The 19,131-nt window shown below is 39.9% G+C and overlaps 1 protein-coding gene across 3 annotated transcripts in view; it reads right to left on the bottom strand.

Moving 5' to 3' along the window:
* ODAD2 (outer dynein arm docking complex subunit 2) overlaps nucleotides 1-19,131 on the bottom strand; it is a 132,141-nt gene that overhangs the window by 19,806 nt on the left and 93,204 nt on the right. For all 3 annotated transcript variants that reach the window (XM_029077607.2, XM_029077609.2, XM_029077608.2), the window contains exons 18-19: nucleotides 16,173-16,361; nucleotides 14,137-14,358 (exon numbers count right to left, since the gene is read on the bottom strand). In XM_029077607.2, coding sequence (XP_028933440.1) covers nucleotides 14,137-14,358; nucleotides 16,173-16,361 — 411 coding nt within the window. The remainder of the gene's footprint in view (nucleotides 1-14,136; nucleotides 14,359-16,172; nucleotides 16,362-19,131) is intronic.

Raw genomic sequence — 19,131 nt, 5'->3', positions numbered from 1 at the left:
CCCTAATTTGCCAAGTTGAAAATTAGAATAAACCAATGCATAATCATTTGTGTATATATGTATACATATTTAGTTCAACAAGAACTACAAAATGATGAATATTTTACAAAAGTTTAAATTTGGGGGGATTAAAAAACTCAACTCAGGTTGACTGCATAACAGGGTATCCCAATCATGTTACAACAAAAAGAAGGGCGAAATGTTTTTCAATTTAAGTTTCATAATGCTAAATCCATACTAGCATTTGGCAACCATTGGGTTTGGAATACCTTCAGTAAAAATTAAAAATAATTACCTTCCACATTTTGTAATTTACATCAATTTACTTCATAAAGCTTGACTTTTGAAAGAAGTTCTTTAACCCTCCCTCTTGCCAAAAAAAAAAAAAAAAAGAAACCAACACAACCCCTATGTTAGCCAAAGCTGTCTGCGAGAATTTGTAATTTTGACAAACAATTGCCAGTATTTTGGAAGCAAAATGGAATATATGCTTCTTTAAGAAATATAAAATAATAGAAGTTAGCACAATAAAAGACATCAAAATTCAGCTGCCATATTAAGATTAGAAATAAAGTTAATTTAACCTGGGAGATCACAGTTAATCTTGTCACTTCAGTGTCTTTAACTAGTAAAAACTCATTCTGTGCAGCTTGGAAATGCATATGGAACCTCAGAATCATTGTAACATCTTACACCTGATCATCATCCATTATTACGTATTGAGCATTCATTTGGTGCATAGTACTCTATCAAATATTTTGCAGAATTTGAAAGAACCTAAGAAACTTTTGTACAGAATACAACATACAACAAAATGCATGTGTGTGCCTTAAATACTAGTTGATGATGACAGTGTTCAAGTAAAACCAGTTAATGTCTATATAAAACCAACAAAATTCTTGGATGGCCAATGTGATTCAAAATTTCTAAATTGGTAAACTGAAGTGAATTATTAACGAAGATCCACAACTCAAGTCACTCTTAGTTTTCTATATGGGAAAGCAGCAAGTTACAATAACTTTTCACTCTAAATTGCTCACTATCACTTCTCAAAGATGGCAAACGCTATATGTTTTCCTATTAGCAATGTTTAAGGCCTGGCAGAGAAGTTGAGGAGGATCAGAATAGCTTAGATGAACCTACTAACAAATTCTTTGACATTTTTCTTTAACTCAAAAAGTCATTTTCAAACTTTCACTTATTTCACTGTTTTTGAGAATTGTTAGTTTTGATACTTTATAATATTCTTCAAATATATTTTTCAATTTTGGGTGTTTAACTAGAATGATCATCAACTGCAATCTACCAGGCACCTCCTATGCAAAGAGCTACTGAAACCTGGGAATGTGACTCTTCATGAGATTCTTTGGGAATTCAGTTGTAGAGTCTGGATTTGAAGGGGTTTTTTTTTCCAAAAACAAAAACAATTCCCATTTAAAACAGTGAATATGAACCCACAATTGATAATAGTTCAAAACCCCCTCTAGCTAATTCCCCACTTTTAACACGGGGAGAGTCTGTGCATTTGTGCATTCCTCCTTTGGAGGAGATGCCGAGGAAAACTGAACTCCCATCTTCCCTCCCAAACTCTCTCCTCTGCAAAACTTCCCCATCACTTTTGGCAACACCTCCATCCTCTCTGGCCCACAATCTAGGCATTACCCTTGATTCATCTCTCTTCTTCAATCCACATAGTCAGCCACTTCTATATTCAAAAAATCTACCGAAATCACTCCTTCCACTCCATCCAAACTGCTATCACCTTGGTCCAAGCTTTCAGCAACAGTCCTGTCTCAACGATAGCATAAATCTCTTTGCCCATCTCCTAGCCTCCAGTCTTTCCTCCTTTCCAGTCTACAACTCACTCTGCTTTCTTAATCATTTTTCTAAATAACTCTGCCCACATATTCCCATTCCTCAAAAACCTCCAATAATTGCTTATCATCTCCATATCAAGCAGAAACTTCTGACCATCAGCTTTAAGGGAATCAGCTCTGTCCCTCCACCTATCCTCGCCCATAACGCAGCCCACACACTTCACTCCCCTAACAACAATCTACTCACTGTGCTTGGCTCTCGTCTCTCTCACTAACAACCACTTGCCCACACCTTCCTTCCCGCTGGGAACTTCCTCTCCCTTCAAATCCGAAAGACCACTGCTCTCCCCAGCTTCAAAGTTCTATTGAAATCACATCTCCAGGATGCCTTCCCTGACCATGATTTCACTATTCCATTTTCTTTCCTTTTGCCTCCCTTAATGTACCAATATACATATCCTTATACTCAGTCACTTGTCTTACCCAATAAGTGCTCAAAAAAATTACTGATTGACTGGTTGATTAATTAAGGTACTATGGGGTTAAGAGGGCTGGGCTCTAAAGCACGTCTTTGGCAATTCCAGCTGTGAGTAGTGATAACAGCTCCATCCCCATCTTTCATTGATGAATACTTGCTGGGAAGGTGACAGGACCTCTCCCTTGCCCATGCAAGAGCTGACCCCTTGGAATATCAGAGGTGCAGACATGAACTGCATGTACTCTAATGTCTCCCTGACCCATCTCCATAGTATCTTCATGTGCCATGCCTGAAAAGAATAATTTTGAAAAACCATTCACACTGGTAATTGCAATCATTTCCACAAACCACCAAATTTATAATTTTTATGTCATTTTTAACTTGAGGGAAAATCTGAAATTTTAAAGCTATAATTTTAACATACCCTTGAAAGTGACTGGCTAAAAATATTTTAATCAATCTCGCTGATTTTTAAAAAGCATAATAAAGTCCTCCACGTATAAGCAGTCACTTCCATACTTCCATGTCCTTTCAGGTTGAATTGTTATGGTATCATGGAGGCAGGGGGACATCAAGTGGCCTCCATGTCCATCACCCCAGTCCAAGGCAGGTTTACCCCAATGTTGCCCTGAGTACATGAATATGGATTTTATTTTTAAAAACATTCACATGAGGAGTTTTCACAACCTTACTTCTAAGAGACCTTCTTTACATCTAATAAAAATCCCTCATTCTGCAGTTTATGTGCAACTCTGCTGCTTCTCTGTGTAAATGATATCCTACATGGATATAGCTGCATGCTTCACTCATTTTTTTATACCACTTATAATGAGATAATGACTATATATATAGGCCTCTGGATATGATAAAGACATGGTCCTGTTGTAATTTATATTTTTAAAAACCAAAGTTGCACATAAGATGACAGTTCTTCCAAAAGATGATTTACTGTTATGGCTACATTATTTGTAAAGCACACCCCCTTCCAGACAATGAGATCTTTTAATTTCTCACAAGAGAAGACTACAGCCAAAACAGCTGTACACCACTACACAGGGGCATTTTGCGTTTAAAAGAACCATATAAGTGATATATATATATATATCATGATAATCTGAATTACTTAAAATAATGAAAATCCTTGTGTAAATGGTTATGATTTCAGAATTCAAAAATAAATTTACATTAATAACTATTTAATGAGAAACAGAATGGACTAGTGGAAAGAGCATGGGCCTGGATTCGGAGGATCTGGGTTCTAATCCCTGCTCTGACACTTGTTTGCTGTGTGACCTAGAGCAAGTCACTTCACTTCTCTGTGCCTCAGCTACCTCATCTGTAAAATGGGGATTAAGACTGTGAACCCCTTGAGGGACACGGACTGTGCCCAACTTGATTACCTTGTAATCTACTCCAGCGCATAGTACATTGCCTGGCACAGAGTAAGCGCTTAGCAAATACCATACAAAAACCTTAAGAACTAAACACTGGTACTTTAGTATTGTCCACTCAAAGGGGTTCAGTTTGCTCCTTTGAATAGTCCCAGATACTTGACATCCTCCAAACATTTACAAACAACAAAGCCATTGTATTGTAGAATGGCATTCAAACCTTCCCGCTGACTGAATAGAGAAAGGAGACACATGCTACACACTTCATGGCCATACTGAAGCAGCCATATTAGGGTGGAACCCCTTATCTGCCTCCACCAATGGGACCAATGGGAGGTAAGGTAAGAAATCCCACTAGCTTTTACCAGAGTGATAAATGACTGGGAGTTTCTGCAGGACACTCTGTTCCAGACAGTCTTTTAGCCTCTTAGTTCTGCCAAAAGAAAATCCCAGGACTAGTATGATCCCACTGACTGTGGAGCAGAGCGGACAGGTTCTCTGCTGTCCATCGGGTATAGGAGAAATGCAAGAAATAACATCAAAACCTCTATAAGGGGTTTGTAGACTGGGATTGTCAAATTAATTCCTGTGAATGGGTCTTTCACGCAGTTATCCATTCATATTCTGGCTGCCCTAGTACTAAGTGCTAGGGAACAATGACATTTCATAATTTGTATCCTGTTTATTTTCTTAAAGAAAATTAATTTTCCAAGATCAACCCACACTGAAATTAATATTTTTGATGCATATTTAAGTTTAGCTTTTCAAAAGGGTAAACTATAGCTAAAAAGAATAATCTTTAATTTTCCAAAGACCTGCTGAAATAAAGTCCTATTAGAGATCTACATATCCACAGTTTATCCAACCCAACCTGCGGGTACCTGCCACGAAGTTGTGGAGTAGGCCTTCCTTGTATGCGGTGGGTAGGTGTGGTACTATGTGGGGGTGAGTCAGATTCTGGTGTAAAATGAACGCATCGATGTAGGTAAGAAGGCATGGTGTGGTAGAAGTCAGACACATTGCTTATAAAGGGGACTTATTGCTGGTAACTAGGATATGCTTTAAGGAGAGGGCTACAGCAGCAGACCCATGGGGAGACAGAGGGTATGAGACAGAAACTGAGAAAGAGAGACAAAGGGAGAGCTAGAGGTCAGAAGTCAAAGATACAAGGCACATAAAGAAGTGGGGGAGTACTCAGGGAGGAAAGGGACACTGTGCAGCAATTTGAAAAGCCTGACCTATGAGAAGCAGCATGGCCCAGTGGCAAGAGCACGGGTTTGGGAGTCAGGACACGGGTTCTAATCATGGTTCCACCACTTGTCTGCTGTGTGACCTTGGGCAAATCACTTAAATTATCTGTGCCTCGGTTACCTTATCTGTAACATGGGGATTAAGACTGTGAACTCCATGTGGACAAGGACTGCGTCCATACTATTCACCTTGTATCTACCCCGTGTTTAGAACAGTGCTTGGCACATAGTAAGCACTTAGCAAGTACCATTATTATTATTTCTTAAGAAATTGTGAGGCTTTGTGGAAAGAACATGGGTCTGGCAGTCAGATTATCTTGTACCCACCCTAGCACTTAGTACAATGTCTGGAACATAGTAAGTGCTTAACAAGTACTATTAAAAAAAATCACAGGATCAATCGAGGAAGGAAGTGAACCAGATGGGGGAAGAATATGGAGTGTGACACCTAAATCAATCAATAACAAATGCCAGGCATCTTTTCTGTTTCACAGAGGGAACAGCTTGACCTAGTGAATATGAGATGAAAAACATCTAAAATGATTTAGTCTTGGCATTTGCTTATGAGGGTAAAAAAAATGAGATGAATAAGAGTAATACTTATTATGGTTCTGAAAACATCAGTGTCCTATTCTTCAGACATTCCTGCCCAAGAAGCAAGAAGCCCAAAAATCAGCAGTTTTTTAATACCGTGCCTTCTATTTAAAAATACCTAAAGATTTAGCTTTAGCACTTGCTTGTGAAGGCAAAAAAATTAAGACAAATAAGAGTAATGTGATTTATGATACTGAAAACATCAGTGTCCTATTCCTCAGACATTTCTGCCTAAGAGGCAAGGTGACCTATAATCAGCAGTTTCCTTATACAATGCTTTACATTTCAAAAGAACGTACTTCTGCATTACCTGTGCATTCATTCATTCAATCGCATTTATTGAATGCTTACTGTGCCAGGTGCTTGCAAGAGTACAATATAACAATAAACAATGAGTTTACAGTTTAGAGGGGGAGACAGACACTAATATAAATAAATTCAGATATGTATATTAGTGCTGTGGGGATGTATAGGGTATATGAAGGATTGTTTTCTGTTAGGATTGTAGAAGGCTTTTCAACAAAACATGACATTTTAAACATAATATTCATTAACTTTAGAGATTAAAACGTAAATGATGCCTTTGACATTTTTCCCTTTACTCTTTCATACATCATTTGCCTGTGGCTACTGCTACTGTTCCTATACTCCAAATGGTCTGTTACAAAGTCTTGGGATACTCTCTGATACATATTTGGGGTCATGATGCTGCCTGTGAATGAATGCTCTCTTTAGCCCTAGAATCTATGCTCTGCACAAGATAGGTGCTCAATACATGCTATTGATTGATTTGTGAGTTGTTTCTATAGGTGCTGTCTTTTCAACTATTGCTTAAAGGCATTTTCCTATTTTTTCCATGGGAAGTCTGCCTTTACCCCAACGCCGTCCCCCTCAACACACACACTCTCTCTATTTATCTCTCTTTCTCCCTCGCTCCCTCCAACCTGCTGCTTTGTCTCCATTCAGCAAAATGGCATATTTATAAATTAAACGTAGGTACAGTGCAGGAGATGTCATGGTCAGGTTGGAATGACTTGAGTCAGTGACTGACCGTCATAGAAATGAGAGTAACTTCTTCTCTCTCCTGATAAATCAGGGAGCAAGCAGTTTACATAGCAGCCCCTCCATCCTTGCACTGAGGTGAAGGAGGAAGCGTGAAAATAACTAGGGGGGCATGGAGTACCCCAAAACCCCTCCTCACCTTCTTACATGTGAAGAAAAGAGTTCTCATATCTTTAGGGGAGCAGGTACTATTATCCCCACATTATAAGAGGGGAAACTGAGGCAAAGAGTGGCTAAATTTCTTTACTAAGATCACATAATTAGTCACTGACAGAAAAAGCTTTAAGACCCAAGTCTTCTGCCTCTCACTTCAGTGCTCTTTTCACTAGGCCACACTTAGCAAAATACTTGAGAACACATTTTATAGGAAGACTGGCAAAATTCTCTCTCTATTTTCAGACCTCAGAAAAAGGGTACCAATCTTTTGAACTTAACTACTTTTGCAAAAAAATCCACAACATTCATTCAGAAATTCTCAAAATGTTGGCAATTTGTGAACAATGCCTGCAAATGTAAAAAAAGATTGTCTAGTCTGTATTCTTCTGAATGTGTTAAAAATGATATCATATTACCTCAAACAAATGATTTAAAGGTGCTTTTTGTGAAAAGATGAATAAAATAGGCATTTCTATATATTAAAATGCTGCTTACAGTAGAGATTGGCCACGTGAATCTGGTACAAAGCCAAAAGCTGCAATAATAGAATGGTGGAGGAACAATGACATTTCATAATTTGTATCCTGTTTATTTTCTTAAAATTAATTTTCCAAGATCAACCCACACTGAAATGAATATTTTTGATGCATATTTAAGTTTAGCTTTTCAAAAGGGTAAACTATAGCTAAAAAGAATAATCTTTAATTTTCCAAAGACCTGCTGAAATAAAGTCCTATTTTAGAAGTTTGGAATTAATTTTCATACTCCATAAACATCTAGGATTCTGTCTCTTGGCTATTTGCTTCTATTTTAGCTATCTGTATTAAAGCTCACATTCTTTCACTTGTATTTTTAGCAATTTATATATGTTTATCACCCCTAAAAGATTATAAGCCCTTCAGATGGCAAAGATCACATTGTCTATGACTTTATGTGATCTCCAGTGCCGAATTCAAGGACTTAATACAATGTTTTGCACACAGTAAGCTCTCAATAAATATGTTTGAATAATTCAGGACTATGCAAACCATCGGTGCTTAATTTAACTCTGCAATTATTCATTCATTCACTCATTCCATCGTATATATTGAACGCTGTGTGCAGAGCACTATATTAAGTGCTTGGAAAGTACAAAACCAGTCAATCTCCAGTAACACATCAACTGATTTTCTTGCTCCCTAGTAACTGCTGGTGAATACTGTTCTCTACATGATAAACTACAGGTTTAAACCCTCAGGATGAATCACTGTCTAGCCCAGAACACCAAATGCCAGAAGCCCCAATCTCTACATGGGCAATGGGCAGAACGGGATCTGACACATAATAGTAATAATAACAACTGTGGTATACGTTAAGCACTTACTGTGTGCCAGGTCCTGTACTAAGCGCTGGGGTGGATACAAGGTAATCAGGTAAGCTATAGTCCCTGTCCTACATGGGGCTTCCAGTCTCAATCCCCATTTTACAGCTGAGGTAACGGAGGCACAGAGAAGTGAAGTGACTTGCTTAAGGTCACAGAGCAGACAAGGGGCAGAGCCAGGATTAGAACCTTCAAACTTCTGATTCCCAGGCCCAGGTTCTATCCACTACACCAGGCTGAATGAAGTCCAGTGTCCCTGTCGGACCAGCGTCTCCAGATGTACTGCTACCCAAGACACAGATCAAGCTCCTCTGGTCACCAGAGCACTGCATGCCGGAAACCTTAGGCTGTGCCTTTAGAAGGTTGAGGAAACTATGGAGGTTTAAAATTAACCACCTGGAGCAGAGAGGAGCCTGAGGACTCCTTTCAAGAACTCCTTATTTACCTTAACATTGTTACCTTTGTTTACCAACTCTAACGTCTTTTTTGTTAATGTCTACCACTACTCAGAATTGGAACTTCATGAGGGACATGATTAATTAGAGTGAATCTACCCCAGCAGTCTTGCCGGTCCGCGGGAAAGTGAAAGGCTCTGGGAATCAGGAGATCTGGGTTCTAGTCCCAGGCTGTGTATTGGGGTTATACCATCAGTGGTGAAGACTTCTGACTGGAAAGGCCACCTAGGATGTTCTGCAGTGGACAGGCCAGCAGGAATGCTGAAAAATAGGTGGCTAATGTGGGTGGCAAAGACTAGTGGCCTATTAAGGTACCGTGCTACAACTTGGCTCGAACACTCTGCTGCTATCACTCTGGATAAAAATGGGCCCTGCATGTAAAACATAAACCAAAAGCCCTTCACGTGCACTCTAGCCTGCCTATTTGTTGCACGGATATATGACAGCCAGTGACCACTGAGTGTGCACGGTGTTTTGTTAGTCACTGACACTCTAATCAACTCCTTCATGTACCTTTTCAGTACTAAAGCCCCAGGGCAGAGGCTCATCCGTTCTTCCTAATGGGAGACTCCATCACCTACCCCAGCATTTAGTACGGACGCTCAACACGTAATAAGCAATTAATAAATAATAACCAACGATTCATGGAATTTCATTCCTGCCATAGACTTGTGGAAGATTTTGGGTAAACTGTTTGACTTATTCAAGGCTTCAATTTCCCCATTTATAAATTAACGAATAATTCTCTATTTTAATTCCCAGATTATGTGGGCGCCACCCAGTGGTAGTGGATGTTAAATAAGTAAGATTTTTAAAATGTCTGTATGCAAGCTGACTGATAGGGTCACCTGCCCAAGTTCAATGCAAGTACCTTTGGAAAATGTTTTTCTTGTGAGACAGTTAAAAAGAAGGAAATATAGAAAGAGATACAGTTCAAGGCAGATGTTCAGAATGTTCCTAAAAATGGCTAATGAGAAATTCAAATCTTTGTAATATTACAATTATTCTATGCTGCCAACAAGAAACAAAGAAAACTATTTACTACTAAGCTTTAATGGCACTATATATGTGGACTCTGTGGTGCTGTTACTGTGCACACTGAAAATCCTAAGATTAAAAATATTTAAGCGCGTGCAGAAAAAAAAACCGAAAGTCCTAGACAAATGACATACAATCTGTATAAATCACTATCATGGATACTTACTGAGCATTCAAAGTATTCATGACACTGTACAATGAGGAAGGATTGGACAACTAACTTTCAAATCTGTAGCCATCACATCAGAGAATAGAATTTTCATTTTTATTTGACATATTCAGCTGATGTACAATATGAATTTAATCTACTGGCATAAAACGATTATGAAATTTTTTGAATATCCAGTAACTCTTGGGTATGAACTGACAATTTCCTAAATGTTTTTTATTATTAAATTTTGTATTTTCTTACTGTAAAGATACCATATGCCTCATCATATTAAGGAATATCACATTTAATTAATCAATGCAAATTTACAGCAGGTTCAAAATAACTCCCAAGAAATCCTTTTTTTTTTTTTGCTATACTTTCATTCCAATCCTATTTCTTTTTCAACTTTGGTAAAATAAAATGAAAATAATACCAAGGTTGAAAAGAACTGTGTTTGCCAGGTTTTGGCCTGAAGAAAATAGTTTGGCTGACTTAGGTACTCCCTAAAATAGGGGTTTATAATGGAAAAGATGACAAAATCTTAAATGTAACATTGTAAATCAGATGTTTTATTTTAGAAAAATTAACACCATTTTCCTACATAAACTGAAGGAGTTCAGAAACATAAATTAGAGAAAAAAGTCACCTTAAAATAACATCTGCATTTCAAGATTTTCTTGCCCAGCACAATGAAGCCTTTGACTACACCTCATTCTGTGATTAAATCCTCTCTAAATAAAGCTAACTTTTATACTAGGAGTTGTGTCATCTTTATAGAAAATGAAGAAAGATGTTCAGTATATCAAGCTACTGAGACAGCAGTTTTCAACAAAACAGCTAAACCTGAATTTCAAATACATGTGTATAGCTTTCAACATTAGTTCAGCAATGGTAAAATTATTTTTTACCATTAAAGAATCTTATTTAGAAGCACTAAATTATTACTGAGTGTAAAATGGAGATTCAATACCTGTTCTCTCTCCTACTATGTTTAACAGAATTATCTTGACTCTACGCCAGCACATAGTACAGTGTTTGGCACAAAGTAAGCGCTGAACAAATACCATTATTATTATTATTACTACTATGTAGGTACTTAGTGCCAAGTGGTACAAGGACTGTGTCTGACTTATCTTGCATTTACAATTCCTATTAATAATAATAATGATGATATTTGTTAAGGGCATACTATATTCCAAGCACTATTCTTCTTGGGGAAGCAGCGTGGCTCTGTGGAAAGAGCCTGGGCTTCGGAGTCAGAGGTCATGGGTTCGACTCCCGGCTCGGCCACTTGTCAGCTGTGTGATTGTGGGCAAGCCACTTAACTTCTCTGTGCCTCAGTTACCTCATCTGTAAAATGGGGATTAACTGTGAGCCTCACGGGGGACCACCTGATTACCCTGTATCTATCCCAGCGCTTTGAACAGTGCTCGGCACATAGTAAGCGCTTAACAAATCCCAACATTATTATTCTTATAATAACAATAATAATAATAATGGTATCTGTTAAGTGCTTACTATGTGCCAAGCACTGTTCTAAGCTGTGGGGTAGTTACAAGGTAATCAGGTTGTCCCACGTGAGGCTCACAGTCCTAATCTCCATTTTACAGATGAGGTAACTGAGGCACAGAGAAGTGAAGTGACTTGCCTAAGGTCACACAGCAGACAAATGGTGGAGCCAGGATTAGAATCCATGTCCTCTGACTTCCAGGCCCATGCTTTTGCCTCTAAGCCATGCTGTTTATCAATATTCTAGCTGTATACATTAAATTAGTTGACAAGGCTCCAGACTGTAAACTTCTTGAGGGCAGGGATCAATCAATGATATTTACTGAGTGTTTACTTCTGTGCAGAACCCAGTACTAAGCGCTTAGGACAGCATAATACAACAGAGTTGGCAGACAGGTTTCTTGATCACAACGAGCTTTTTTATAGTCTAGAGGACTCACTACCTGCTTAACTCGGTGCTCTGCACATAGTGAGCACTCAAATGCTACTGACTGACTGATTCACTGGTTTCATTTGAGGCAGCTGCCTCAGTTCAACTGAGCATGAATGACAACATCTTTGGGTAGGACAAGCTTCCCTCCCTCTCCCTCCTCCCACTTCCTGGCCACCTCCAGACTGATGGGAAAGGGGCTACAAACATCCCTTTCTCACACGTCCCCTATGATAGAGCTGACATTCTTCGCCATTAATTTTAGAAGTAGTGAAGTGAGGTGTAATCAGTGGTGATTTCATTGGGTTTGTTAGTAAGGTACCAACCTACAAACTTTCCATTCCCAGACTTTTCTCCAAGTATAACTTGAATCGTGTAAACACCCCAAGTGGCACTGAATTAATGGGCAAGTTTTGTGGTTGACCGCAGTAAGAAGTGCCTACAGAATCCCAGCTGAATGTGCATGGGCCAGCACTACTGGCTGACATATTTAAGGGGCATTTAGTTACACCCCCAGGTTCAGCAGCTCCTTACTACATAGAGAAAGATCATGTGTGAGGATGTGATGATGAGACAGGGGAAGGGAGGCTCCCAGATCTTGACTTCTCTTCGGTTGCTGCAAAGCCCCTAGAGAGTGGGAGAGGAGAGAGGCAGCTTTCGTTTCTACTTGGGGGGCAGGGTTTACCACTGTATAATCTTTTTGCTTAGCACCCCAGGCTTAAGGCACACGGTAGCTCTGTTCTCTTGTCCCCCGTGTGACCGAGGCAGCTCTAAATTCCACCCGAAGGCTTGCCTCCGATGAATTATTACTCAGTGCGTGAGTGGAGGTTATGTGGGAAGGTGTTGTGGGGATGACGGTGTTGCAAGGAGAGAAAATGAAAGGGGACTGGATTGGAAGGATTAGAGGATGGGCCTGGGAGTCAGAAGGATCTGGGTTCTAATCCCAGCTCCACCAGTTGTCTGCTGTGTGACCTTGGACAAGTCACTTCTCTGTGCCTCAGTTACCTCATCTATCAAATGGGGATTAGGACTATGAGCCCCATGTGGGACAGGGGCTGTGTCCAACCCAATTTGCCTACATCGATCCCAGAGCTTAGATCAATGCCTGGTACATAGTAAATGCTTAACAAATACTATTATTATTATTATTGTTATTGTATCTACCCCAGCAGTTAGTACAGTGCTTGGCACATTGTAGGCACTTAAATAACACAATTATTATTATGGGGGGGTTGGGCCGATCTCCTTGTAACATTACACTGCTGACAGGGTGGGGAAATTTCACCTCTCCTCAGAGTCCAATGTCTAAAGTGTATTTGCCTGACAACCTTTGCCACATAATTTATACCACACTGAATCTTGAAAGTGACCACCCCAGGTAACCCATCAGCTCCTCATGAATTACGACTTCCAGTTTCCAGCCTACAAAACAGCAAGATTAGCCCTAGCTCTGCTTCCCGTTAGTTTCTGCAACTAGGCCTTGCCTCAACTACCTCTCATTTCTTTTGTCTGATCACTGTCCTCTGCCAACTTTTACCAGATCCTTAAAATTTCAAAACACCAGAGTTGAATGTCATAGGTATTTTATGTCTGCCTAAACAGGTACAAAGACAGAGGTCTTCTCTTTGTCTGTGAAGGACAACTTGGTAACGGGAAAAATAATGTACTTTTTAAAGCATTAGTGATGGCTGACTGGTAGGCCAGCTAAAGTTAGGGAAATGTGACACTAATATTTTTGCCAAGACTCAGAATGAATCGCATTAAAAGTTCAAACAGTACTGAGAGTATACTTTTTCCATGAACAGTAACTACATATAGGCCTTCTGATTGGTTGGAAGGCAGTTGACTGATACTGACTGACTAACTACATACCACCAACCTGGATTCCATGAACTGCCTGGAACGGCCCCAGGATATCAAGAAGGTTAGAGAGGACAAGAACATTGTCAAGACGGGCAAAAAAACCAGTGTCAGGGTTCTCAGAGCCAGCATTAGAGGAAAGGCGGGGGCAGTATGGGCTGTGGGTATTTCCAAAAAAAGGAGGATTTTTTTTACAGCAAACTCCCTCATTTTTGGTCAGTGGTTTAATATGATGCTTATCCCTCGAAGTTATAGGCCAAAAATGGGATTTTTTTTAAATCAGAAAATGATCTTCAAAATATACACTTGGCACACACAGTTATGGCCTATTTTTCTATGCATCGCCACCTCAAATTACAGCCTAAGTGCCAAGTAAACAATGAATGAGAAGGAACTGCATTGCCTGTTACGACCTACTTCAGAGGTTTTATTGATAGGCTAGGTAGGGTTGAGCTAGGCAGGAACAGCATGTTCCAATACCTTTTATGGGATGGATAGATTATTTTTGCTTAAAGTTTCTCCAACACCTTTCTCAAACTATAATTAACTGATTTGGCTCTTAAATTACAAAATTAAGAATCTTACCTTTACCACTCCATTTTCATGCATAGTAATACAGTTGTTGGGATCTTCTGAAAGTTGGAACAAAGCCTGAGCTGTAGCTCGATGAACTGCAGTGTCCTTTGATTTCAGGTAACGCACTAAAGGAGCCACAGCTTTGCTTTCTCCAAATGCAATTCTATTTCTACCCCACATGCAACATCGAGAAATAGCTTCAGCCAGATGCTGCCTCAATCTATCATTATTCTGAAAAAGAAAAATTAAGAGTGAGTGTTGGAATAAAACAGTCAAGGTGATTTTTTTTTTTTGGTAGAAAACTCCTAAATACATTTCTACTATGCTGTCAAAGTTATATTCCTAAAAAAAAAACCACTTTGTTTTACAGGAAAATAGCATGCAGGTAGTCCTCAAACTTATGATACAACAGGTTCCTGAGAACTGCATTTGAAATTGAAACATTATAAGTAGAAGCAATTTTTTCAAAGGAACCAAGTTAAAAATAGGGGACTGATTCCTCAACCAAGGTTGGGCACCTTGCTTTCTCAAATTATTCCAGGACTGGATATACTGTCAATTATAGTTGAAAAATATAGCTACATTCATGTATTTATAAGTGATAAAATAACCTTTTCCCTCACCCTCTCGGCCTCTTTAAGCCTCTTCTGTTCCACCCCTCTCCATCGTTAAATTTTCTCTTTCTACTTTTTTTCCCAGATTTGGGAATTGTCTTCCCTTTGCCCCACAGCGCCTGTTTACCCTTCTGCCCAGTGCTTGTACCCCTGGAGCTATGCCATAAAGGAAAGCAGTATTTCAAAGTTGAAACTCAAGGAAGATTCTTGAGGGTGGGGATCTAGAGGCACCAGTGCAAGGGAGAAGCTTATCTTCTTGAAGCTAGGGAGAACTGGAATTTTTGGATTTTGTGTGTATTTTAATTAGCCACCTTTATTTACTTCTCCTTTACATGGGTAATTAGCTGGCAGGATCATAATAATCCTGCCCCCTTCTCCTGGAAACCCATCTGACTTTAGCTTCACTAACACTGTCCTCTCCTTGTTCTCCTACCTCTCTGACTGCTCCTTCTCAGTCTCTTTCGCAGGCTCCTCTTCTGCCTCCCACCCTCAAAACTGTGGGAGTACCTCAAGGTTTGGTTCTGGGCTCCCTTCTATTCTTCATCTACACCCAATGCCTAGGAGAATTCATTTGCTTACATGGCTTCAACTACCATCTTTACGTGGATGATTCCCAGACCTACCTCTCCAGAACTGACCTCTCCTTTTCTGCTTTTCATATTTCCTCTTGTCTCCAGGATATCTCTACTTACATGTCCCTCCAACACCTCAAAATTTACCTGTCCAAAACCAAATTTTTCATCTTCCCAACCAAACCCTCTCCTCCCTCTAACTTTCCTCTGACTGTAAACACCTCCACAATCCTTCTTGTCTCACAAGCCCTTAACTTTAGTATTATCCCAGACCCAGAGCTCTCATTCAACCCACATTCAATCTGTCATGGAATCCTGTCAGTTCCACTTTCCCAAATTTCTAGAATCCACCCTTTCCTCCCCACCCAAGCTACTGCCATGCTGATCCAAGCACTAATCATTTTCTGCCTTGACTACTGTATTAGCCTCCTTGTTGACCTCCCTCCCTCCTGTCTCACCCAACTCCAGTCCATACTTCACTCTGCTGCCTGGATCATTTTTCTAAAAAAAGTTCAGGACTCGTTTCCCCACTCCTCAAGAACCATCAGTGGTTGCCCAACCACCTTTGCATCAAACTACTTACCACTGGCTTTAAGGCACTCAATCAGCTTGCCCCTTCCTAGCTAACCTCGCCGACCTCATTCCACTCCCCTAAAACCATCCTACTTTCTATACCTTGATCTCATCTATCCTACCACTGACCCCATGCCCACGTTCTCCCTTGGGCCTGGAACTCCCTCCTCCTTCATACCGGACAGTCTACCACTCTCCTCACTGGAAGAAAGCACGTAGTACAGTGCTCTGCACCCAGTAAGTGCTCCATAAATACCACTGATTGATTAAGTATGATATTACTTACTGTATTTGCTAATTTGGATAAGAGAGCGACAACTCCATGATCTGTTATAACAGCTAAGTTCTCTTCATCTTTAGCTATGTTGGTAATAGCAGCACATACACTTGCTAGAACATCTTTATTTTCTGATTTTAGCAAATTGACAATAAGCTCCAGGCCACCAACAAAGGAACGAACCATTTCTCCAGCATCCTAAATGGAAAACAAACCCAACAGAAATCAAAAATAAAAATAAAGACAGCATACCATAAACATTTTAAGCCTCTCGTTCTTAGAATTGGTTATTCAACACTGCGATTTAAGTCATTTCTTAAATGTAACAGGCAACTTTTTAATGCAGGTTATTCAACAACAAAAATCCTCAGTTTTATTCCTTTCTACATACCTTTCATAGAGATACCAATGTACTTAATCAGGGAAAAACATTTTCCACAAAAATAGCTATGAATCAAAGTTAATGAATATTCAAATGAATAGATCCAATGGTCTGTTATCTGGAGATATGCCACTTTGGAAGCAGATCAAGAGATGCTACGGAAAGTTCTACGCTGTTTCAATCTGCCTCGGCTCAGAAGCCATTCTATACTGTAGGACTATCAATTCCCATTGTTCAAAAATATGTTTGTCACAACATTAAAGGGAAATACTCAGATGGCATTTCAGTTTTCTTCCAGAGAGTCAGAGAATATAATGAGAATCATAGCTTTGATGCCTTTCATTTTTAAATTTGGTGGTTAGGACTCTAGTAGAAGGGGCTGATAGCACAGGAATAGTTTTAGTTAGCATTAAGTGAAGAGGACCCAAAAAGCCCTAATTTATCATTAAGACATTATGAAGCTTTTGGGTGCTCTTTAAGATTAATGGATTTTATTTTGCCTGTGTTTGTCATCTGCCATTAGTGTAGCTAAAATAGAAACCCTTCATCTTCCATCCCCAACCATATAATTCTTCCCATCCCTCTATCTTCCTTCTCCCCCCAGCTTTAATGTTTTCTGAAGGTTGCCTATCAACCTTCGCTTGCCTATCACCCTTTGCACGAAACAAAAACTCCTCATCTTGGCTTCAAGGCTCTCCATCACCTTGCCCCCTACCTCACCTCCCTTCTTTCTACCGCTCTCCCTGTACACTCCGCTCTTCTGCCTGCTCACCTCCTCAAGGTCCTCCGTTTGCTCCTGTCCCACCGTCAAACCCCACCCACCTCCTACCACTGTCCTGGAATGGCCTCCCTCCTCACATCTGCCAAACTAACTCTCTTCCCCTCTTCAAAGCTCTACCGAGAGCTCACCTCCTCCAGGAGGCCTTCCCAGACTTAGCCCCCCTTCCCTCTGCTCCTCCTCCCCTCCCGTTTCCCCTCTTTCACCCCCTGCTCTTCCCCCTTCCCCTCTTCTCAGCACTGTGCTTATTCGTAGTACCCGATTTTTTTTGTGAATGAGGCATATATCTCCATGATTCTATTTATCTTGATGAGGCGCTGTCTTGTTTTGTTTTTTTCTGTTTTGCTTTGCTGTCTGTCTCCCCCGTTTAGACTGTAAGTCTGTTATTGGGCAGGGATTGTCTCTATCTGTTGCCGAATTGGACATTCCAAGCGTTTAGTACAGTGCTTTGCACATAGTAAGCACTCAATAAATACTACTGAATGAATGCAAGCTTTCTGCCGTCCTCTTAAAACTCATGCACTGTTTCTTTTTTATAATCTACAGCTTCTATTTCTCTGCCTTAGACTTCTACATCAAGGGATCACTCTCTCTTTAAAAGAAAAATACATCAAGCTAATCTTTTTACTCTTGATTTGTCAATCCGAGAAAGAAGTGATTCATAGACTTCAAAGGTCATAATTAACTCAAAGTGATATGGATTAGTTAAGTATGGGATGAAAGTGGAAGAGCAAACACCAATATCAATAGTTGCTCATATACATATTCATCCTTAATTTTTACAGATGATGCTAAAGACAGTAAGATTTTATTTACTTTGTGCATACTGGAGATTGTACTTTGAAGTGGCTTTCTATTTGCAATGCAAAGTAACAACTGCAAAAATCTGGCAGATTTAAGAACCAAGGATCAACATCAGTAATGAGAGTTAAGTGCTAGCCCTGAATTCTATTCCTTGGCCTAATTCTATTCCCACTGCCTATTATGAAAACATAGACAAAGAAGTGGAAAAGTGAATCAAGAAGGGTAGAGAGTTCTTTGGGAGATTCAAGTAGAGTGTATACCAATTTTTTGTAATGGTACTTATTAAATGCCTCTGTGCCAAGAACTGTACTCCTACTAATAACTGTGGTTTTTATTATGCGCTAGATGTCAGGCACTATACTAAGCACTGGGGTGCATACAAGCAAAGTGGGTTAGATACTGTCCCTGTCCCACATGGGGCTCACAGTCTTAACCCCCATTTTACAAATGAGGTAACTGAGGCCCAGAGAAGTGAAACGACTAGCCCAAAGTCACACAGCAGACAAGTGGAAGGGCTTGGATTAGAACCCAGAGCCTTCTGACTCCCAAGCCCATGCCCTACACACTGGACCATGCTCCTTCTCCTAAAGCTGGCTAGATATAAAGTAATCAGATTAGACACAGTTCCTGCTCCGCATGGTGCTCACAGTCTAGAGGAGGGGGGAGGATTTAATCCCCATTTTATTGAGGAGGTAACTGAGGATCAGAGAAGATAAGTGATTTGCTCAAGGTCACACAAGAGGCAAGTAGTGGAGCCAGAATTAGAACCCAGTTCCTCCTGACTCTACAGCCCATGCTTGTTCCACTAGGCCAGGCTGCTTCTCTTTGGCATCACAATTCAGACTGTATCTCATCTGATTAGTCTGTATCTACCTCAGTGCCTGGCACAAACTAAATCCTGAATGTAACAATAAAAATAATATTGTGTTCCACCCAATTTTTTGAATGACTGAGAAATCTGAACTTTCCATGGTTGTTACATTCAATTTCAGCAGCAGTTTCTC

The sequence above is a fragment of the Ornithorhynchus anatinus genome, chromosome 13 (genome assembly GCF_004115215.2).
Source record: "Ornithorhynchus anatinus isolate Pmale09 chromosome 13, mOrnAna1.pri.v4, whole genome shotgun sequence".
Classification (NCBI taxonomy): domain Eukaryota; kingdom Metazoa; phylum Chordata; class Mammalia; order Monotremata; family Ornithorhynchidae; genus Ornithorhynchus; species Ornithorhynchus anatinus.
This window is presented reverse-complemented; position numbering and strand designations above follow the sequence as displayed.